This window comes from Chelonoidis abingdonii, chromosome 1 (assembly GCF_003597395.2).
Source record: "Chelonoidis abingdonii isolate Lonesome George chromosome 1, CheloAbing_2.0, whole genome shotgun sequence".
Taxonomy (NCBI): domain Eukaryota; kingdom Metazoa; phylum Chordata; order Testudines; family Testudinidae; genus Chelonoidis; species Chelonoidis abingdonii.
Window position 1 is genome coordinate 16,466,838 of NC_133769.1, and position 24,462 is coordinate 16,491,299.

Below are 24,462 nucleotides of genomic sequence, written 5' to 3' on the forward strand. Positions count from 1 at the left end.
GTAGACCAGGCCTCAGTTTTTCTCCTCTGGCCCCCAGCATTCTCCATCGTAATCAGGCAGTGTTTAAAATAAACAATAGTACAACATTGCAACATCATCATCAGGTCAGGTGACTACTTCATATCAATCAGACCTGAAAAGTCTGAGCACATTTCATAGCGCTGCTTCATTTTCCTTTATTACGTGTGGTACTGAGATAAGGCTTTTGAGTTACACACAGTAAAATCATATTGCAGGAAGAACTCTTATTCACTCCGTGCTTTAGGAGCATTTAGTCATACTATTCCAGCATTCCTGTCTATATGGAGGCTTTTAGCAACATACTGCCATTAAAGAATAATGGCTCATATCCTTTTCAAGACTTGAAAAGGGAGGGAAGACTTATCACAAGAGATGTGTGGCTCATGCCCCATTTTTTGTTATTGGAGATAGAGTGGAATAGCCAGAAGGTGTGGATACTAGCTTTGGATGCAGAGATGACAACAACAGCAGGGCTGTTTCCTGCTGAGACTAGCCCATTCATGGCCCTCCTTAAATCACTGTGTCTCTGGCTGTGTTGTCGCTTGCTGGTCCACTGGCCACCTACCCATATTCCCCTTTTGTAGCATGGCAAGACTATACAATGGGAGATACTGCTGGTCAGGGCAGCTGTAAATCACAATGTAATTTGCATTGTAATTTACCCTGTTCTAAAAAGGGAAAATGTATACATCTGATTTTTCCTCAACTTCATGTCCCTCACCATATTCCCTTCCTCTCCAGCAGCTGCAGGAAGCTCAGCCTAGATGTTCTGGAGGGGATAGAACTGGCAAAATGATCAAGTGCCCCAGAATGCATACAAACGTGGATTTTTTTTTGGCCATACCAATTGCATGAAGTGGGACCAATAGTCAAAGGTAAAGAATATTATCATCCTATTTTATTTTAATTATAACATCTATTTGTAACATTAACCTCACAGTCTTTTTTCCTCCCTTGTGACAGCCAACTTGTGAAATTTTGAAAAGACTGAACAAGGCCAATAAAAATTTAATAGCAATGACAGCTTTATTCTCAGATCTAGCAAATTAAAAGAAAAACCCAAGTCTCAGATCTAAGGCAATAATCTAATGGAACGGAGAAAAATCCAAAGCAAAATAAGACTATTTCCAGTTATGAAAAAATGTTATTGCTGATGCTAACTTTAAATTAATTTATATTTGTATTAAGATAACAACCTTTCAAAACCTACCCAGGGGAAGTTTTTTCTAAAGAGAAAACAGGGTTTTTTTAAAAGCAGTTTGTTGATTAGCCTTCCCAGTCAGAGACTATTCTGTACCTAATTCTAGGAAATGAGCCAAATATGATAAATAAGGTTGAAGCTGGACAACATCTATGATCCTGTGATCAGAATATCATTTAATTTGAAAATACTCAAGAGGGTAAATACTAAAGAAAGCAGCACTAAAGGCAGACCCTCCCCATTCATTTGCTGGCGTTCTCAAGCTATTACTGCCACAGATGGCTAGGAGAATACATTGGCATTTATATCATTAGATTATCAAATTATCAAACCACAGGATTCAGCACGGAAGATTACTCATAAACATAATTTGTCATCATTTGGACATGCAAATAGCTACTAGGACTAAATAGAAAACCCAGTCAGAGGGTGGACTGAATGCATCAGAGGACTGGTAATGCAAGAGAGCGCCTTTCCCTTTCAAGTCAGCAGTTCAAATTCAGCCCAACTCAGTAGGGGCCAGATGGCTTTTGGTGGTATATGTGAAAAATAAGAGTGGTCTCAAGCCTGTCCACACACAGTTTGTGCATCAATTTAGCTAGAAATTGAAATAGTGAAATTGGTGCAAACCACCAGTGTGGACAGTCTTATATCAGTTTAACAAAGTCTTAAACCAGTTTAGCTTAACTCAATTGCAAGTAAGATCTTTAGGCACCTTGGAACTTAGGGTACATCTCCATGGGCAGTTATTCCAAAATCAGAGCACCCATACATGGAGTTAATCAGGAATAGCTGTTCTTTAATTACACACACTACCTCAATTTGAATCAATTTTTCTATGTAGACAACCCCTCAGGTCTGATCTACATTGTTTATGTACTGATCTTACTATTTCAATAAGAAGTGTGGTTTTGTATGGAAACAGTTACATCAGTGGGCACAGTTATCCCAATTAAAAAAAGGTGCCTTACACTTTGTTCCTATACATGTATACAGCTATAACTATAGGGTTGTACTAGTGTAACTAAATCTGTTTCTATACCAATATAGTTAAAGTACTACAAAAACTGTGTAGACCAGAGCTTAAGAGTGTCTGCACTAGAATTGCATAAATCAACTTAAAACTCAGGTGGGTGAGGTAATATTTTTTATTGGACCAATTTCTGTTGGTGAAAGAACCAATGCTGCAAGAAATCAGGGTTTCCTGAACTCCCATTTCTGGCCTTCAAACAACACCCGCAGCCTCACTAAACTTACCATCAGAAGTAAGCTACCCATAGCCATATCTCCACTGCTGTGATGATCAATACTTCCCACAACATACCTTTCAGGATCCATGGTCAGACACATGACTATCACAAGGTGGTGTACTTTAGCCAGTGCATCAAATGCATGAACAACAACTATGGGGGTGAATCTAGACAATCACTACACTCTTGAATGAGCTCACAGAGAAAAATGATAAAAGACAAAAGGCACCGTATCCCTGCGGGGGTGAACACTTTATACAAAATGATCGCTCTATAACTGACCTCTCCGTCCTCGTCCTCAAAGGAAAGCTGCACAACACCTTCAAAAGACAAGCCTGGGAGCTTAAATTCATAACTCTGCTAGACACCAAAAATCATGGACTCGACACTGTCTCGTGACAAGAGTTTGTAACCCACTCTCTCTTGTTTGTCCTATGCTGCAAATTGCCAACTTCATTTTAAACTTGTGTAAACTCCTTATGCTTAACAATCTGTTCCACCTTATATTTAACTGTGACACTCTGATTACCTTTCCCAGTACTGAAGAATAGCTCTGTGGAGCTCGAAAGCTTGTCTCTTTCACCAACTGAAGTTGGTCAATAAAAGATATTACCTCATTCACCTTGTCACTCTAGTATCCTGAGGCCAACATGGCTACAACAACACCGTAAATTTAAAAATCACACATTCAAGTAAACTGGTGCAACTGAGGCACACTGAAGTCAAGGGGAACTAGTCACCTAAATACCTTTGTGGATATGGGCCTGAGAATTCAGACCAGACTCGTTTGGGTTTTAATGGCAAAGCATCCCCATCACAAGCCACTGACTTTGGTACTAGGGTAGCAGTCTATATTCTTACTCCTGGAGAGTACAGACTGCTAACCTTGCACGGGAAGCTTGCACGGCCAGCACCAGCCGCATATCTGTGCTCTCTAATAATGAATTTCAGTCTCAGAGTCTGACAAACAGACCAGCACCTTTCCCAGGCACTACATTCATTATGCAAAGTTTTAAAGTAAGAATAAAGAGAATCGGTTTGAAAACATGAAGCAGCATTTTGGAAGCTAGAAAAAAAAATTAGCCCCAAGGTGCTACAGCTCTTCTCTGAGAACTCTTTTGTTAGTGTGTTCTGCTAGGAAAATTATTACATTGTTCTGTGATGACGTCAAAACTGAGGACGAAGTAAATAATGAAGAAAAAAAAGCAACCACATACAGAAGATGAAATCCTGGCCTCACTGAAGTCAATGGGAGTTTTGCCATTAACTTGAAAGGGACCAGAATTTCACCTCCCAGCCTAGCTCTCCTCTCACTTACTCTGCTTCTACTCCACTGACGTCAGTGGAATTATTCCTGATATACCAGTGTAAAGATCTACGCACAGTTTTTAGTTTTAGTACCAGTATATGTCAATTAAGGGTGTAATTTAAAAAAAAAGTTTTACCAGCACAACTCCTAGTAGGGACACAGTTATACCAGTATATATTATTCCCCTTTCCATATGGGAATAACTAAACTTGTATAAAGCATCGTTATACCAAGGTAACTGTATCCACACTGGGGAGATAGTGCCACTTCAACTATACTGGTACAACTTGTGTATAGACAATGCCAAAGTGAAAGGGCAACCAGATCCAGAGAGATTGGGATGTAGGTGAAGGACCAGTAGAAAAAAATATACTTTAAAATATAAGAAACAATATAAAATAGAATCTTTGCAACAATTCAGCTTCTATATACTAACTGGAAAATGGGACTATGGGTTATTGTATTTCTTTTCATTGTCCATACACGCACTAGGTTGATTGGTTCTTGTCTCTTGGCAGGCATAGTTAGTACCCCCACTTAGTTCAGCATACTGGGCTCAGTTTCACTCATCTTTTCACAGGAAGCCTCTTACTGCTAAGGCTGAGATGCAGCATTCTCCAGTTAGGCTCCTCAATATCGGGGAAAGAGCACAGGTGGGAGTGGTTCCTGGTAGCCCCTCTTTAAAAGAAAACCCATAAAGTCATTGCTAACTCCCACAGTAGAGCTGCAGTGCTAGCTAACATCCTGGAGACGCACACCACAAAAAGCAAACAAGAATGTTGGAAAAATATTCAAAACAAACTAAATCAAATTAGGTCAATGGAATTATTCACAAAAGTTCTTCTGCATCTCTGCAGATACCCCAAGGGCCCCCAGTCTCTCTCCCTCCCCGCCTCAACCACCGCACATATGAATCTGTGAATCTTCATGTCATTGAAGAACTGCATCATAGTACCATTCTTCCAGTCAAGGAGGAATAGGTAGTCTTCTGAAGCCTTCATCAATGCAAGAAAAGAATGCTGCTGTGCAACCACAAGCAATTTGATGATTCTCAATAGCAAGCTCACCTCATAACCTCATATTCAAGGGCAGAGTTGGCTTGGTAGTCTACGGGATTTGGTAAACTCACCTTTTTTGAAGAGGGGGACTATTGCTAGCAAACGATCTGCCGTTCTTTCCTCCTTTTTGTTTCTATTTCTCCCCCTCTTTTCTTTTACACTCTTACACTTTTCTGTCCATTTCCCATTAGTGTTGACAGAACTGTGCGACAGAAGAATGCCTCAGCTTTTGCACAGTTACCTCAGATACCTGAATGCTACAGACAAAGCTCAAGACTGAAAATGTTGGCTCTTTGGTGCATGGATCCAGCAAATGGCAACAGTTCATTCATCTGCCATGGTCTGTCTCATACTCTCTGGCCAGCTGAATATTCAGCCTTTGGAATTCACAATGGATTTTTTTTCTAAAAAGGGCTACACATGAACACACACAATTTCAAGAGGTTAGAATAACTCCAGCTGGCTCAGAAGCCTAGAGCTTTAAATTGTCAGATTGGACACTTGGGTTCGGTGCTTCACCTAGCTCTTTTTTTCCTTAAACCAGCAGAAACAATGCACTTATTTGCAGTGAGAAGCAGTAAGAAAAAATAAAGGAAGCAAGCTAAGAAAAGTGGCTGTAAGGAAGGGTTACTGGTGTGCTGCAAATGATGTGCCTCACACAATGGGGATCAGGTGCTACTGGAGAGAGGGCTGTTGGAGGACTGGGAATACTTGCATATGGAGACTTTCAAGAAAATGCTGGGGAGAGAAGTTAAGAGAGAACCAGCATAAGAAGAGAGTCCCCAGCAGGAAAGGGGGCACCGTACTTAGAAAGGAGACTGGTAAAAGTTTAATAATTACACATACATAGCTAAAATGGGGAGGATGTGTTTTCAGCTTTCTAGGAATTCTACCATGGATTTTGAAACTATAAATTCTTATTTCAACTGGAATTGACAGCACATGGGCAGTGCACTGCACCAACAGGTCATTTATTATAAGATTAGAGCCTAAGTATGTCTTCACTGCAGAGTTAAGTCAGGTAATCAGCACTTGAGTTAGCCTAACCTGCATGTAGGCAGCCACATAGCAAAGCCAGACCTAAATGACTATGTCCTCAGTAGTGCTGCACTTACTCACGTGTGTCGCTAGAACTTCTGGGGACATATCCCATGTAGTGACGAATTAACCACTGGGCCAATGAGGGCTGTGCCCGGGACACCGGCCAATTGGGCATCCCCGTGCCCTGACCCACTCTGCCAGGCACTTCCGCCGGCGAGCAGGATCGTGGCATGGATGCTTGCCCCTCTCCGCCCACCCAGACATCCTGCAGTGGCCCCCACGCCCCAATCCCAGTGCTGAAGGTGGGGTGGGACAAGCCCCACACCCTGCCCCCATTTCCCCTGCAGGAGCGCCAGTGGGAGGGGGAACTGCAGGTGGAAGGGGTGGGGAGGGCCCCCCTCTTGTTCTGACCTAGCGCCCCACAAAACAGTAATTCGCCTCTGATCCTAGGATTCTTTGGGCTTCAGTAAACTGAGCTCTATGATTCTCTCTGTGAATTGTGGGAGAATATATCTGCCCCTTTGGGTGCATAGGAGTGGGGTGGGGGAGAATTGTGGGAAGGCACTGGAGGACTCTCATCATTTGAGTAATTTAGCCTGCATCTTCACTGAGGAGTGGGCAGGTTACCAGCCCAAGTGAAAGCAGCCCCTAACCTCTAGTAGTCTATAGCCCCAGCTGGGAATCTAGCCTGGGCTTAAAGCACCACTAAACTCAGGTGAGATGATTGTGTGTATGGTGGATAGGAAGGGCTTCAAGACAACACCTGAGAAAGAGCCTGACTTAACTCTACAGTGAAGACGTATCTTAAGATTATTACCATTCAAAACATATCAAACACCACATTTTGCATTCTAGTGGCAACATGCCAAAAATGCATAGGCTTCATTTTCAGAGGTACTGAGCACCCCTAACTACAATTAAAGTCAATGGGAACTGTGAGTGCTTAGTGCACCTCTGAAAAAAATCAACATAAGTCTAAAGTCATAGAGCTTAAGTTGTTATTTCTGACATTTTCATGCTTACCTGAGCCTCTTTTTAACCGTCTTCTTGCCAGTTTAATTTGATCCTGTAGAATCTGTACCCAGTCTCTGGGGCCAGGAAGTTTATCCACATGATTAGCAGTGCAATATTTTTCTGTGAAGACTAAAATAAAAAGGTAGCTTTTTTTATTTTTTTTTAAAGTGTCTTGTCAAAATTGAGAAGGGGAAAACAAAGAAGAGGAGGAGGATTAAAATAAAAACAACAACAAAAATTGAAGTTAAAGTGGCCAAAACTAGAAGGGCAAGTCCAGAGGTCAATTCAGCGTTCTAGGTGTTTATCTTTAAATATATTATTTTGTGCCTAGATAGTATATTGATTAGCTGTCTATAAACACCTGAGAGAGAGAGAGAATGTCTATGTCTCATGTATGTCACATACAGAAAATCTGTATTAAAATGAACTTTGAACTAAGCCTCAGAAGTGGTGGATGTTTATAACTGCCTGTTCACCATATGCATTTTGGCATTAGTGGAGAACTGCAGGCCTCCTCCTGGTCCTTCTGGTCTCATGATCTTGTCTGTCAGGCTGCTAGCAAACACGAGATATGAAGAAGTCCTAAATCTTCAGTGGGCATTTATCATTTAGGCAAAATAGAAGAGGACACTGAGCTTTTATAAACACATATAAAACAACTATTTTAAAGGGGACAAAGTCAATCGGGTCCCAAATTTAGATTTTGTAAAAAACCCAAGCTTTTACAGAGCTTAAAATACTAGATATATTTTCAAAAATTGTTATAATTCCAATGAAAAATAAACAGAAAAAACATTCCCCTGCTGTGTCTGCAACCCTAACACATTGCAACATTGAAAGCAAGAAATGAAACGGACTATAAACAAAAGTGAAACTGACTAATTGTTTTCATTGTCCACCTGAGAGAAGTGCAAAAAGTAAATCAGAACATAAATAGTCGAAGTATTACTATGATTAACAATGCTATTGCAGTAGTGACCCGAGGTCTCAAAATCTGGAGCATCACTATGCTAGGACAATATACAGGAAGACTTGGTCTCTGGCTTAACGTGCTTACAAACCAAGAGGACTTCATATAGCCATGTGATAAATAAAGGAGATATATATGTATATATGTGTACACACACACACTCTTCAAAATATTAATAAGTATAAAAGGTCCAAAAATAATGTATTTTTAAAATTCTTTCAGTTTTCATAATGTAAGGCACTATTCACAATATACAGGTGTTTGTTTACAACCCATGGCCCCAGTCCTGCAGTCTGATCAGTGAGGGCATGGGGTAGCCCAGCTGGAGTACCACAGATGTCAACAGGGTCTCACATAGGGGAGATGGTCAGCTTTGCATGAACTGAAAGTTTATTGGGTCAGAGACTGTCTTTTTGTTCTGTGTTTGTACAGTGCCTAGATCACGGGTCGGCAACCTTTCAGAAGTGGTGTGCTGAGTCTTCACTTATTCACTCTAATTTAAGGTTTCGCGTGCCAGTAATAGATTTTAATGTTTTTTAGAAGGTCTCGCTCTATATCTATATATTATATCACTAAACTAGTGTTGTATTGTAAAATAAACAAGGTTTTCAAAATGTTTAAGAAGCTTCATTTAAAATGAAATTAAAGTGTTGATCTTACGCCGCCAGCCCGCTCAGCTCGCTGCTGGTCTGGGGTTCTGTTCACCTAGGCCAGCAGTGGGCTGAGCGAGGCCCCCCAGCTGGGAAGGGTCTGGCAGCTAGAACCCCAGACTGGCAGCGGGCTGTGCGAGGCCGGCGGCCGGGACCCCAGACCGGCAGTGGACCGAGTGGCTCAGCTCATTGCCGCTCAGGGGTTCCATCCACCAGCTCCTGCCAGCCGGGATCCCNTCGTTTCAGCTTCTATTCCTCTGCCAATTTTTGTGATTTTACAATCACATTTGCTTATTTTTAAACAAGATTTCTCCCTCTATGTTGTGTGAAAGACGCACAAACAACAGGAGGAAATGACTACTCAGGAAAAACAGTGCAACTGTCTCTACACAAAGTGTGCACAAAATAGAATAAGAATTTCTCCTCTAATCATTTTCAGTTATAGGAATCTTATATAAACTTGTAATGATGGTAGGTAAAATGTTTTCAGACAGAAGGACAATTTTCAAGTTGACAGTGTCCCCTTAAGTTCTCAGCTAATTTCTCCAATGCATGTGGCTTTTTCTCCATTTCTGTATTCACGTCATGGAAAAGGACAAAAAACATCACTAAACAATATCTGAGAGTTTGGTAGAGTAATGTCTTAATGATAAATGCAGACAACATGATGTTGTTCTCATGGAAATTTCACACTGCCTCAGTCATTACTTGGAATAAATGAACCCACAGTGTCTTACAGCATAGCTCCTCAGGGCAAAATAGTGCTATTGGAGCCAGGCTGAGTAAAGTTCCACACTGTGTCAAGCCTTGGCAACTTGTTGCATTAGCCCCTAGGAAAGAACTCCCCTAATGAAACATGACAAAGGTCACGCACTATCATTTGGAAGATGCTCTAAATGCAGTGAATGCAATCCTCTTATTATAGCAGTGCCTAGTAGTACCACCACAGATACTTTTCTATTTCCATTACAAATTCTATTTTTGAGGGGTTTGTAACACTGGCTTTTTAATTGAAATGTGGTCATTTTTGTTTAACTGCTTATGACTGCTGCTTTCTACAGTCAGGTGACTTTTGCTATTTCAATGGTGCTACCCCACCTACTGGAAATATCTGTCCCTTGTCAGCAGATTTAAAAATTCATATTCAAACTTTCCTGTTTTCTCTAATTTATGACTAACTTGCCCTTTAAAGCTTTTTGTGACTTGTATGAAGGATACCACTTAAAAAATAAATTTTCCTTGTATGCTAATGTTTATCAGCAATACAGTATTCTGGATGATGGGTCCTACTGATATCATCCAATGGACCTTTCGGTGCTAACATATTGTCAGTACATTGGTACACAACAATCAAACATATGTGAATGGAGACACTGAGTCAATGAACATTACATAGAAATTGCCATTCCAGATCAATGGTCCATCTAGTCCAGGATTCTGTCTCTTGCAGAGGCCACTACCAGATTCTTCAGAAGAGAGTGTGTAAGAAATCCCTCACTGGACAAATTATGAAATAACCCATTTTTTTTCCTGAGTTAGGCAATCTAAAATCAACCTTTTAATATAAACCTGGTTGCAACCACAACCAGGTTCAGAGTCAATACCAGAGATTCTATTAGAAATATAAGTCAGGATTGTGACATGGTCACAATCACAGAATCAGAGAAGAGTAGGACTGGAAGGGACCTCAAGTGGTCATCTAGTTCAGTCGCCTGCACCCAAAGCAAGACTATGTAATAACTAGACCATTCCTGACAGGTGTTTGTCTAACTCGTTATTAAAAACTTCCAATGACAGAGATTGCCTATGAAGGTTGCGGAATTTGTTCCAGTGCTCAACTATCCTGACAGTTAGGAAGTTTTTCCTAATGTCCAACCTAAACCTCCCTTGCTGCAATTTAAGCTCATTGCTTCTTTTCCTATCATCAGAAAGCCAGGGGGATAATTTTTCTGTCTCCTCCTTGTAACAAATTTTTTATGTACTTGAAAATTCTTATGATGTCCCTCCTTAATCTTCTCTTCTCCAGACTAAACAAACCTAATTTTTCCAATCTTTCCTCATAACTCATGTCTTTTTAGACTTCAATCATTTTTCTTGCTCTCCTCTGGACTTTCTCCAGTATGTCCACAACTGTCCTGATATGTGGCACCCAGTACTGGACACAATACTCCAGTAGAGGCCTTATCAGCGCAGAGTAGTGTGGAAGAATTTACTTGTCGTGCCTTGCTTGCAACACTCCTGCTAATACATCCCAGAATGATATTTGCTTTTTTTGTAACAGTGTTACACTGCTGACTCATACTTAGCTTTCCACCCACAAAAACCTCTAGAGCCCTTTCTGCAGCACTCCTTCCTAGGTAGTCATTTCCCATTTTGTATGTGGCAACTGATTGTTCCTTCCTAAGTAGAGTACTTTGCATTTATTCTTATTGAATTTCATCTTATTTACTTCAGACCATTTCTCCAGATCATTTAAAAATTTTAATCCTATCCTCCAAAACAATTGCAACCCTTCCCAGCTTGCTACTGCTTGCAAATTTTATAAGTGTACTCTTTATGCCATTATCTAAAATCAATGATGAAGATACTGAACAGAACCGGACCCAGGACCGATCCCTGCCGGACCTCACCTGATATGCCCTTCCAGCTTGACTGTGAACCACTGATTTACATTCTGGGAATGGTTTGACAACCATTTATGCACCCACCTTATAGTATCTCAATCTAGTTTGTTTATGAGGGGGTATTGTGAGACAGTATTAAAAGCCTTACTAAAGTCAAGATATAACATCTACTGCTTCCCCTCCATTCACAAAGTTTCTTACCCTGTCAAAAGAAAGCTATTAGGTTGGTTTGACATGTTTTTTCTTGACAAATCCATGCTGACTGTTACTTAACACCTTATTATCTTCTAGAAGTTTGCAAATTGATTACTTAATTATTTGCTTCATTATCTTTCCAGGTACTGAAGTTAAGATGACTGGTCTGTAATTCCCCCAGTTATCCTTATTTCCCTTTTTATAGATTGGCACTATATTTGCCCTCTTCCAGTCCTCTGGAATTTCTCCTGTTGTCCATGAGCTTTCAAAGATAATCGCTAATGGCTCAGATATCTCAGTCAGCTCCTTGAGTATTCTAGGATGTAATTCATCAGGCCCTAGTGACATGACATCATCTAACTTGTCATTTCCCTATTTTAGCCCTCAAATTCTACCTCATTTTCCCTGACATTCACTGTTTGACTTCCAATTGCCACTATACTTTTTGGTGAAAACAAACAAAAAAAAGTCATTTAACACTTTTGCCATTTCTACATTTTCTGTTACTGTCTGTTCCCTTCAGTGAGTAATGGGCCTACCCTGTCCTTGGTCTTCCTCTTGTTTCTAACGTATCTGTAGAATGTTTTCTTGTTACCGCTTAGGTCTACAGATAGTTTTAACTAGTTTTGTGCCCTGGCCTTTCTAATTTTGTCCCTACATACTTGTGTTATTTGTTTATATTCATCCTTTGTAATTTGACCTAGTTGCCACTTTTTGTAGGACTCTTTTTCGAGTTTTTGATCATTGAAGATCTCCTGGCTAAGCCAGGGTGGTCTCTTGCTAGACTTCCTATCTTTCCTACACAGTGGGATAGTTTGCTCATGTGCCCTTTATAATGTCTCTTTGAAAAACTGCCAACTCTCTCAGACTATTTTTCCCTTTAGAATGCTTCCCATGGGATCTTACCTACCAACTCTCTGAGTTTGCTCAAGTCTGCCTTTTTGAAATCTATTATCTTTATTGTGCTGTTTTCCCTCTTGCCATTCTTCAGAATCATTAACTCTTACCATTTCATGATCACTTTCACCCAAGCTGCCTTCCACTTTCAAATTCTCAACCAGTTCCTCTCTATTTGTCAAAATCAAATCTAGAACAGCCTCTCCCCTAGCTGCTTTCTCCACCTTCTGAAATAAAAAATTGTCTTCAATGCATTCCAAGAACTTGTTGGATAATCTGTGCCTTGCTGTGTAATTTTCCCAACAGATGTCTGGGTAGCTGAAGTCCCCCATCATCACCAAGTCCTGTGCTTTGGATGATTTTGTTAATTGTTTATAAAAAGCTTCATCCTGCTTCTTCTTGGTTAGGCGGTCTGTAGTAGATCCCTACCATGACATCACTCTTCGTTTTCACCCCTTTTATCCTTACCCAGCAACTTTCAACACGTCTGTCTCCTATTTCCACCTCAGTTCAAATGCATGTATCTTTGATATAAAAGGCAACACCTCCTTCCTTTTCCCCTCTGTTTCCTCTTGTCTCTCCCTTGCCCCTGCTATAATGGCCCGTGCTCCCCCCAGATTCCGACCCTTTTCCCAGGTCTCCATAGTCCATATATTCTTAACTTCCAGGTTAGCTCATGGCATCTCATAACTAGGAATGAATCGCGTGTACTTCCAAAGCTCCAGATGGTACAAAATGCAGCAGCCTGTCCACTTAACACAGATCACCCGGAGCTTTCCTTTCTGCACTAGCTCCCTGATTACGTTGAATATAAAGTCTCTGTCCTAATACTCAAAGTCCTGGATCATAATTTTCTCTAACAGCTATATTCTACTGGTTATCTTGAAACTGTTGATCAGTAGGGGAGACAACTCAGAGGTGGACAGAACATTCACAGGAGCTTGACCTAGACTATGGAACTCACTCCCACAAGACAAGCAGGACCACAACCTCACTGACATAAGAATTAGATACAAAACTCATTTCTTTTACTAGATTTTCTTCAATAAGATCTTCTACATCTCACAGCCAGCCACAAACTACTAATCTAGTTATTCATAGACTAGATATGACGCAGTCAGATGAATGGCAAGTTTTTCCACTCTACCCTGCTGATGTGCCTCAACCCTGATCTGGAAGGATCAAGACAGAATTATGGCAATCCAGGACCCAAGGTAAAACTCAGGAGAGTTCTCCCATGACTCTGCATCTCCATGGAGTGGCAGCAGGCTCCAATCTAATGAATGAGCAGTGAATTTCACTAGTGGGAGCAACTGTTTCAGGCTGTCTTCTACTCAAACTGGATATCAAGTACTCTCTGATCACATTTTCAAGTTTTTCTTTACATCCATGAAGGTCAGAAAAAAAAAAATGAAGTTGAGATTCTTATCTCATAACATGCCTTCAGGGGCTGGGGACCTAGGCATGAACCTCTAGCTTAGTCTGTCCTGGAGAGAACACTTCAAAAATTATGGAAAAATTATAAAAAGAAAAATGCACATTTTTCTGACCCAAACGCTGGGGATTCTAATTTCCTGGCACTATTCAGTTACTAGAACATATTCTCAGCTAAGGATGGAGACACATATATATAGGAAACAAAGCAGAAACATACCTTTTATTGCACCCACAATATTTTGGTCTAGTCCTTTTCGGTTGTCATTGAGTCCTCTTTTCCTCTTGCCATTGGGTAAAGAGTTAGCCAAGGTCTTATCATCAAAAAATGCACACACCAGCTTTCTAAACAGCAGGCTTCCTGAGCGAGTATAGTTTGATAATATAGAGTCTAGCTGAGATTTGGGCATAAAGACATCAAAGCCTTCAGCAAGTTGCACTTCTGGCTACCAAAGGAAAACAAATATTTTAATTCAAACAGTGTTCACACATGTTGTTTTACATGCACATCCAGCAAGACTTCAATGTCACTTAGTGATCACATCCATGAAGCTTATCCAGGAGTTATGATAAAAAACGTAAAAGCAGCAAAGAGTCCTGTGGCACCTTAGAGACTAACAGACGTATTGGAGCATGAGCTTTCGTGGGTGAATACCCACTTCGTCGGATGCATGTAGTGGAAAGGTATATATATGCAAGCAAGAAGCAGGCTAGAGATAACGAGGTTAGTTCAATCAGGGAGGATGAGAAGGGAACAAGTCTCCAGGGGCCTGCATAGGGGCTTAGAAATTTAAGGCCATGTCTATGTGTACAAGCTTACAGCAGCACAGCTGTACTGATGTAGCTGAGCCGCTGTAAGACTGTTCATGTAACCACGTTATGCCGATGGGAGAGCGCTCTCCTGTCGACATAATAAAACCAGCTCAACAATCAGCAGTAGCTATAGCACTGTGCACACAAGCGCTTATGCCAGCAAAACTTTTGCTGCTCAGTGGGGTGATTTTTTTCAAACCCAGGTGCAACAGAAGTTTTGCCAACGTAAGTGCTAGTGTAGATATGGTCTAACAAGATCCCAGTGTTGCAAGAAGGAAATGCCATAAACAAATCTAATTAATACTGCTGTGAATTACCTGTGAAAAACACCTGTGCACTGGGGAAGGTCGGAGAGGGAGAACAGAGTCAATGTAATGTTAGTTTAGGCTTTTTTAAATAAAATTAATCAATTTATGTGGCTGAGGTACAAATTGAAGGTAAAATGCTGATTTATGACTGCATTCCTTTAGTAGCAAATTATTCTTCAATCAAAGGCAATCAGTACTTAATTGAGCTTTCATGGACAACTTTGAATGTAATTTATCAAATGGAATAGCTCTTGTTAGCAGATAATAATTAGGGTATAAAGAACCAGTAGGTAACTATTCATGTACAGTGTAACAAATTATCTACATTAATAGTAAAGCAAAGACAAGAAAGTTTAACTATAAGTAAGGGATCGTTATATTTTAAAAGGGCTAATCAGGTTCATGGGCCAGATTCTGAGCTCTGATCCACTGATGTGACTCCAGGGTACCTCAACCTTAACATTGGTTTCAGTGAAGTTATCCTTGATTTACAACTGAAGTGGAATGGGGATCACTTTCTAGGCAAAGAAGTAGTGAAAATAATATTGGCATTGGTTAGTAATTGTATAAATCAGTACATACAAGGCGCATTTTGTACAATTTTCCAATGAGAGTATTCATATACTGTACTATCAAAATTCCCTTTCAGTTTTCCTAGGTGCTCAGACACAATGGTTGTAAGTACAATAGAAATGCCTATAAATAAATAGAAGGAAAAGATAAAACAATGTCCTCATTCTTTCTTTTTTTTAAAAGTGATATTATTTATTCCATTCAAAATGTTTAGAGATTTCATTTTATTTCCAAGGGTAAATATATCCACTCCCAAACCTCAACTTTCTTCTTTTGAAAATAAAACCCATATGGTTTAAATAATAATAAAAACATCTTGCTTATTTTCAGAACTGTCCTAAGGTGCTTTGATGGTGGGGAGGGTTCAGATGCTGGAAGCATACTGAAACAACAAGTACGGCAAACAGTGCATGTCAGTTCCAAACAATGGAAGCAAGATGTGGCTCAATTTTTAAGCCAAGCTTCCATTCTCAGGGCGCAAAACTGCCTTCTAGAAGCAACTGCGGCCAGAATGAATCACCATAGAACTAGCGTGAATGAAATGAACCCACAAAACTTTGGATGAAATTCCATTCAACGCACAAAGCTTCCTGAAAAATTAGAGATCCAACCTAAAAATCAAGCCACAGGCATAGAAGTCTTATAAATGTAAATTGCATATCTGAGGCAGAAGTTACCCAATATCTACTATCGCTTCAAACATTTCTAACCACAATACTACAACAGAAGAATCTTTGAAAAGCATTGAACTAGTTGCTATATATCATTATACAGACTCTCTTGCATGACATTGTAATCTAATTAGTGGTGTAGCTTGCATCTATATAACTGAATTATCATGACTGCTCTTTTTTATTATTAGTTTGCACTTCTAGAAAGGTACAACATTATCTACAGGATTCTTTTCATTTACGCTCATTGATACAAAATTCAATGTTCTTCTAGCTCACTGTACTTAGGAAATTGGAAACTGCCTTCTCAAAATTAAAAATATATTAAAGAAATTAACGTTCAGCCTATTCATGAGTGAACTTTTCAGACATCACTCATCTGATCATTAAATAAAGCCAATCAACCACCCCTATGGTCACCAGATAGACACTTCATTAATCAATGCCACCTGCAACCTTCCAATGCCCCAGTCACATACTCTAATAGCTGTTAATTCTAATCCTGCAACTAGATCTGCTGGACAGCCTCTTGCACTCGTACAGAGCCCCACTGACTTCAACAGTAGGATCAAGGCCTTTACCTGGATACAACAGGGATGAAAGTCAAATACTCCAATCATGCAAAGATTTACACACATACTTAAACTTTATTCATGCGAGCAGTCCCCCTGAAGCCAACAGAATTATTCAAGTGTGTAAAATTAAGTAAATAAATATGTTTTTTCAGGAGCAAAGCTTAGGTGTGGAATAATTACATTAGTCAAGAAAGGCTAGGGCTGGGAATTCCTTACACAGCTCCTTGCAGGGGCTCCTGGACTTACTTTGGCCCTGGGTAGCATAGCAGATGGAGACAGCAAGTTTATTTTTCACGGACAAACAGGGCTCCTGATCCCTACAGAGGACCTAAAGAGTGGTTTCTATGAGGCCAGGAAAAGAGAATATAAGGCTTTGGAAGCAGCACTTCCCTTTCATGACTCCAAACCCAAATCCCCACTTGTTTTGAGGTAGAGGAAACAATATAGCCTCAAGCAGACTTCAACACTGATTCCTAAGTTATAGTGCTGTAAACTTCTCTGGCATTTTATGCAACTGAAATATCAACTTACATCTGAGGAAGATGATTCAAGAATGATACCAAATCCTGAAACATGGGTCTCCGGCTTTAATGTATGTTCAGCTGCTTGCAGGCTGGATCTTTCAGAGTTTGCTGACAGTTTCTTTTCCTTCTCCACAGTGCTGGGCTTCTTATTCACATTAATGGGCTCATGAGTCTTTTGGGGCAATTTTTTCTTTTTATTTCTCTTTCTTGATATTGTTGACTTCTGTGCACAGATCAGGGGGATCGGAGGCTGCTGTCTGTTTTGGGTGCAAACTGCAGGGGGAAAAAAAAGCTGTGAATATACTTATAGAACACGTATACCACTGCAGGTTAAACGTAGTTATTAACTTGCTGTATTCATCCTGTGGCTAAGCAGCACTATTTACAGTACAGTTTGTGCATATGAAGCATTCATATTTTCTCAGGTTAGCATAATTAACCCTTAATATTGAAAAAAGGACTTGAAAAGACGGTTATTCACCTTTGTAACTGTTGTTCTTCGAGATGTGTTGCTCACATCCATTCCAGTTAGGTGTGTGCGCGCCGTGTGGACGTTCGTCGGAAGACTTTTTACCCTAGCAACACTCGTCAGGTCGGCTGGGCGCCCCCTGGAGTGGCGCCGCTATGGCACCGGATATATACCCCAGCCGACCAGGCCACCTTCAGTCGCTTCTTGCCGGCTACTCCGACAGTGGGGAAGGAGGGTGGGTTTGGATGGATATGAGCAACACATTCAGAACAACAGTTACAAGTGATAACCGCTTTTTCTTCTTCGAGTGATTGCTCATATCCATTCCAGTTAGGTGATTCCAAGCCTTACCTAGGTGGAGGGTCGAGTGAGATGTGGCAGCGTGCAGAACCACTAAGCCAAAGGCTGCATCATCTCTAGACGTTGGACCAGAGCATAGTGCAAAGCAAAGGTGTGGACCGATGACCAAGGTCGCTGCACGACATATCTCTCTGGATAGGCACGTGGGCCAGGAAGGTGGTTGATGAAGCCCTGTGCTCTGTAGAATGCACAAGAGAGGGCCCGAAGGGACATGAGCCAGGTCATAGCATGTGCAATATGCAATGCCGTTACCCAAGAGGAGATCCTCTGGAGAAAGACTGGTAGACCTTTCATCCATTCAGCGACTGCCACAAATAGCTGGGGGATTTCCAGAAGGGCTTGTCCGCTCGATATAAAAGGCGAGCGCCCTACGGAACATCTAGGAGTGTAACTGCTGCTCCCCCCGAGATGAGTGAGGCTTCAGGAAAGAAGACCAGGAGGAAGATGTCCTGGTTGGTATGGAAGGCCGACACTACTTAGGGAGGAATGCCGATGAGTCGCAACTGTACCTTGTCTGTGAAAGACAGTATACGGCGGGTCCATGCAGTGCTCCAATTCGGAGACCCTTCTGGCCGATGTAATGGCCACTAGGAAGACTGTCTTCCACGACAGGTACAGGAGCGAGCAAGCTCGCCAATGGTTCAAACGGCGGATGTATATAGTTTGCTTAGGACTAAGCTGAGGTCCCAGGTGGGGGCAGGGCGCATACTGGGGGGTAGAGGCGCTCCAGGCCTTAATAAATCTAAGGGACTAAGGGGTGGGAAAACACAGAGTGGCCACTTCTCCAGGATGGAATGTGGAGATAGCGCCAAGTGCACCCTCAGAGAAGAATATCGCCAGGCCTGCGCTTAAGGGACAGAGGTAGTCCAAAACAGTGGGGATCGAGACCTCAGAAGGAGTAACATTCTGCGTAGAACACCAGCAGGAGAAACGCTTCCACTTGGCCAGGTACGTTGATCGAGTGGAAGGCTTTCTGCTACTTAGGAGAACATGCTGTACCGGAGCGGAACAGCGTAACTCCGATCTGTTCAGCCATGTAGGAGCCATGCCGTGAGATGAAGGGCCTGCAGGTCCGCGTGGCGAAGACTGCCGTGGTCCTGCGTTATGAGGTCTGGAAGGAGTGGTAGGGTGACTGGGCTGGTCATGAACAGGTTGAGCAGTGTGGTGTACCAGTGTTGTCTGGGCCATGCAGGCGCAATCAGGATTAGATGCGCTCTGTCCCTGCGGAGTATTATTAGGACCCTGTGAACCAGAGGGGACAGTGGGAAGGTATAAAGCAGGTGGTGCCACCACGACATGAGGAATGCGTCCGTGATCGATCCCGGTGAAAGACCCTGGAAGAAGCAGAACGCTTGGCATTTCCTATTCGTGCGAGAAGCAAACAGGTCTATGAGGGGAAAACCCCACCTCTGGAAGATTAAATGAATAACGCCTGGTCTTATCGACCATTCGTGACAGAGGAAGGATCTGCTCAGCTGATCCGCCAGAGTGTTCCGAACCCCTGGGAGAAAGAACGCCACCAGGTCTATTGAGTGGGCTATGCAGAAGTCCCAGAGTCGAATGGTCTCTTGACACAGGGGAGAAGAGCGAGTCCCTCCCTGTTTGTTGATATAATACATGGCCGTTGTGTTATCTGTAAACACTGAGACACAATGGCCGTGAAGATGTTGTTGGAACGCCTGGCACGCGAGGTGGACTGCTCTCAGCTCTCGGACGTTTATGTGGAGTGTCAGCTCCTGCGAAGACCAAAGGCCCTGGGTGCGAAGGTGACCGAGGTGAGCCCCCCAACCAAGAGATGACGCATCTGTCGTCAGGGAGAGCAAGGGCTGTGGTGGATGGAACGGTAGCCCTGCACGCACCAGGGAGGGAGTTAGCCACCAGTCGAGGGAGCGTAAGGTGCTCAGGGGAATGGTCACCAGAACATCTATTGGGTCCCTGCCTGGACGGTAGACTGAATTGAGCCACGTTTGAAGGGGCCGGAGGCAGAGCCTGGCATATTTGGTCACATAAGTACATGCGGCCATGTGGCCCAGTAGGCCGAGACACGTGCGAGCCAAGGTGGTTGGGGAGATCTGCAGATCTCGAATGATCGCCGTGATCACCTGGAAACGTGGCTGAGGTAGGTAGGCCCTGGCTCGAGTGGAGTCCAGGGTTGCCTCTATGAAGTCCAGCCTTTGTGTGGGGACCAGAGTGGACTTTTCCGCATTGAGGAGCAGCCCCAACCATGAGAATAGGTCCGTGATTATGTCTATGTGCTGTTTGACCTGAGACTGGGACGTTCCCTTGACAAGCCAATCGTCCAGATATGGGAATACTTGTATCTGCTGCCGGCGGAGGTGGGCGGCGACGATGGCCATACACTTCGTAAACACCCTTGGGGCCGTGGAGAGGCCAAAGGGGAGGACAGTGAATTGGAACTGCTGGTGATTGACTACAAAGTGAAGATACCTCCTGTGTGGAGGGAAGATGGCGATGTGGAAGTATGCGTCCTTCATGTCGAGGGCAGCATACCAGTCTCCAGGATCCGAGGACGGGATAATAGTCCCCAGGGAGACCATGCGGAACTTCAACTTGACCATGAACTTGTTGAGGCCTCGCAGGTCTAGGATAGGCCTGAGGCCTCCCTTGGACTTGGGGATCAGAAAGTAGCGGGAGTAAAACCCTTTTCCCTTCTCACCTGGTGGTACCTCCTCTATTGCTCCTGCGGCGAGGAGAGACTGCATCTCTTGTAAGAGGACTTGCTCGTGAGAGGGGTCCCTGAAGAGGGACTGGGTTAGGGGGTGGGAAGGCGGGGTTGAAACAAAATTGGAGGTGGTATCCTTGTTTCACCGTGCGTAGGACCCAGATATCTGAGGTCAATTGGGACCACGCCGGGAGGAAGTAGGAGAGGTGGTTGGAGAAGGGAGGAGAAGGATCCTGTCCAGAAACTGGTACGCCGTCCTCATGAGTACCTTCAAAAGGTAGACTTAGGCCCCGGAGGTGCTTTTGGGGGTCCGTGGTTTTGACCCCGTTGGGGCTCGGACTGGCGTCTACGGCCACCCCGCCCGTGCCTTCTGTTGAAGTCTTGTCTGTGCTGGGGCACAAAGTACGGCCAGTGGGGTTGAGGCCGGAAGGGTCTGCGTTGGGTCACAGGCGTATGCATGCCCAACGAGCGCACGATGATCCTGTTGTCCTTTAAACTCTGCAACCTGGGGTTGGTCTTTTCAGAGAACAGACCCTTGCCATCAAAGGGTAAGTCCTGGATGGTGTATTAGAGCTCGGGTGGCAGGTTGGAGACCTGGAGCCATGAGATACGCCTCATGGTGATATCTGAGGCCAAAGTTCTGGCTGCCGAGTCGGCCGCATCGAGAGAAGCCTGGAGGGAGGTTCTAGCCATCTTCTTCCCTTCTTCAAGGAATGCGGCAAATTCTTGGCGAGAGTCCGGGGGTAATAGTTCTGTGAATCTACCCACCTCCGCCCAGGTGTTGTAGTTATAACGGCTCAGGAGAGCCTGCTGATTGGCCACCCGGAGCTGCAGGGCACCTGCCGAATACACCTTGCGGCCCAGTAGGTCCATCCGCCTAGCCTCCTTAGATCTGGGGGCTGGCGCCTGTTGGCCATGGCATTCCCTTCCGTTGACCGACTGGACAACTAATAAGGAGGGAGGAGGATGGACATATAGGTATTCGTACCCCCGAGAGGGTACCATGTATTTCCTCTCAACTCCCTTCGCCGTAGGGGGAATGGAGGCTGGGGACTGCCATAAGGTGTCAGCAGTGGCCTGGATGGTCTTGATGAAAGGCAGAGCCACCCTAGTGGGGGCATGCGCTGACAGGATGCTGACAACTGGGTTCTCAACCTCTGGGACTTTCTCTACTGGGAGACTGATGTTGAGCGCCACCCTCCTAAGGAGGTCCTGATGGGCTCTGAGGTCTATCGGCAGGGACCCTGATGATGAGGTCCCTGCCACCGCCTCATCTGGAGAGGAAGAGGATGACACGCCGGGGATGAGAGGGTCCTGAATGGCCTCTTGCTCGTGGGTCAGTTCCTGCTCTAGCGGTACCGGGGAGCCTGGATGGATGTATAATCTGCTCCTCTGTCCCAGCTGGTGAGGGATGGCTAATGGTGGCCTCTGGTGCCCAATGCTCTGAGGGAGCGGAGCGGTCTGGGCCAATGGAGCACCTTGGGCCTGATGGTACACCCAGGGTGTCCAAAAAGACCACTGTTGAGGTCCTGTGTCCTGAGACCGGACCTCCTGGAAGACCCCGGTAGGCACCTCCGTATCTCAGTCCTGGTCGTAATAACTGTCCGCATGGGAGGACACCGACGTCTGCCTGGATGGCCATGGAGGAGCAGAGAAACCTTGGGCTGAGGTTCCGACGGACCTCGCTCCCCTATTTAACCAGGACCGGTGCCGGTATTCAGAATGGTACCGTGATCGAGACCGGGACCTGCGACCAGACGGGTCCCGGGAGGTCGACCGGGATCTCGAATCCCTGCAGCGTGAGGGCTCCGAGAGGTATAGTGCCTGGATCAGTGCCGGGAACTAGAGCGGTGCCACGAATAGTGAGGTGGAGAGCGTGAGTCCGACCAGTGCCGCGAGTCTGACTGGTGCCGTGTAGGAGAACGGTGCCGGGACTGCGAGCGGCATCGAGAGTAGGAGCATCATCTCGACCGGGAGCGTCTGCGGGACCGCGATCTTGGGCGGTGCTGGTCTGCTGAGCCAACAGACGGTGGTCTAGTCAGGGTCGCCTTGCCCAGAGATTGGATTACCCGCAACGGCGGTGCCGGGGGTAGGGGCAGTGCCGAATCCGTTAGGGCGATTAAGTCTTTTGCCGCCGAAAACGCCTCTGGCGTGGATGGCATGGTGAGCTCTACCGCGGTACGTCCCGGGGAGCTATCAGGCACCGGACTCGCCGGCACTCATGGGACCGGAATCAACAGTGCCGATTTAGTCGGTGACGCGGCGGGTATCGGCGCCGGGAGGTCCGATCTGGGCGCACTCTCTGGCTACGGCGTGGGCTTTGCCAAAGCAGCAGGAGTCTTGGCCTTCTTCGACCTCGGAGAGAGGGAGCGACGCGGAGCCGACTTCGGTGCCGGTGATAGCCAGTGCCGAGAGTCTTTAGGTGTACCGGTGCGATCCGGTGCCGTAGGGGTGCTCCTGCTCACAGACTGACCGGCGCTCGGTGCCAAAGGTGGCGGTGTCAGGGCCACCTCCATGAGGAACTGTTTCAGTCCGATGTCCTGCTCCTTTTTAGTTCGCAGCTTGAAAGCCTTGCAAATAGAGCACTTAGCTGTTAAGTGCGATTCTCCGAGGCACTTCAAACAGGAGTCGCGTGGGTCTCCTGTTGGCATCGGCCTGTGACAGGCCGAGTACGGTTTGAAGCCCGGTGAGCCGGGCATGAGCACTGGCACCGGGTGCGGGGAAGGAGCTACAGCCCGAACCCCACTAACTAGTACCAAGCTAACTATACTAAGAACGTACAACTAATTCTAATATCTACGAGAACAAGAACTATGTACACAATAACAACGAGAAACTACGAGTAGCTAGGGAGGTGGAGGTCAGCTAAGCTGCACTCCACTGTTCCAACAACCGACACGGGCAGTAAGAAGGAACTGAAGGGTGGCCGGGTCGGCTGGGGTATATATCCAGTGCCATAGCGGCGCCACTCCAGGGGGCACCCAGCCGATCCGCTGAGTGTTGCTAGGGTAAAAAGTCTTCCGACGAACGTGCACATGGCGCGCACACACCTAACTGGAATGGATATGAGTAATCACTCGAAGAACAATGATTACAGTTGTGTGAAATTGTATATCCTCTGACGTTATCAAAGATCATATGGTCTTTCAACATCTTTTACTGACATAAACAAGAAAACTCTAAATGCATTAGCAATTATGCTCTTTTCTAAAGAAAATTGGCTCAAAAAGAACATTTAAAAACTAGTTTATCAAGAATTAGTAAAAAAATATTTAACAGTTTAATTTCTACATTCTGGGAAAGTTACCTGGACTTCATACCAGTTGTGGATTTTTTTTGGAAGCCTAATGGGTCTTATTTCTCACAGATATTAATATTTTATATTTATACAGCATCTTTCAAGGACACATAAGTGCTTTACAAATTAAGGCCCTATTCCTGCAATCAGATCTGTCTGGACTGACTTTATGAAGATGTAAAGGTCCAGCCACGTGGATCAGATTGCAGAATCAGGGCTAAATAATCAGTATCAAGCAGCTCAGGGTTTGTCTACACTTGAAACGCTACAGCAGCGCAGCTGCAGCAGCACTTCAGTGTATACACTACCTACTCCAATGGGAGGGGTTCTCCCATCTCATAGACTTTAAGGCCAGAAGGAACCATTGTGATCATCTAGTCTGACTTCCTGCACGTCACAGGGCACAGAACCTCACACACTCTCTCTTGTAATAGACTCAGACCTCTGGCTGACTTTCTGAAGACTTCAAATCATGATTTAAAGACTAAGTTACAGAGAATCCACCATTTACTCTAGTTCAAACC

General features: G+C 44.1%; 1 protein-coding gene across 2 annotated transcripts in view; it reads right to left on the bottom strand.

Annotated features, from left to right (window-relative positions):
- BEND7 (BEN domain containing 7) overlaps nt 1–24,462 on the bottom strand; it is a 55,525-nt gene that overhangs the window by 11,075 nt on the left and 19,988 nt on the right. The window contains exons 5-7 of one of the 2 annotated variants that reach the window (XM_075064281.1): nt 17,136–17,401; nt 13,885–14,110; nt 6,850–7,023 (exon numbers count right to left, since the gene is read on the bottom strand). In XM_075064281.1, coding sequence (XP_074920382.1) covers nt 6,850–7,023; nt 13,885–14,110; nt 17,136–17,401 — 666 coding nt within the window. The remainder of the gene's footprint in view (nt 1–6,849; nt 7,024–13,884; nt 14,111–17,135; nt 17,402–24,462) is intronic. The other variant, XM_032777123.2, reaches the window with a different exon arrangement.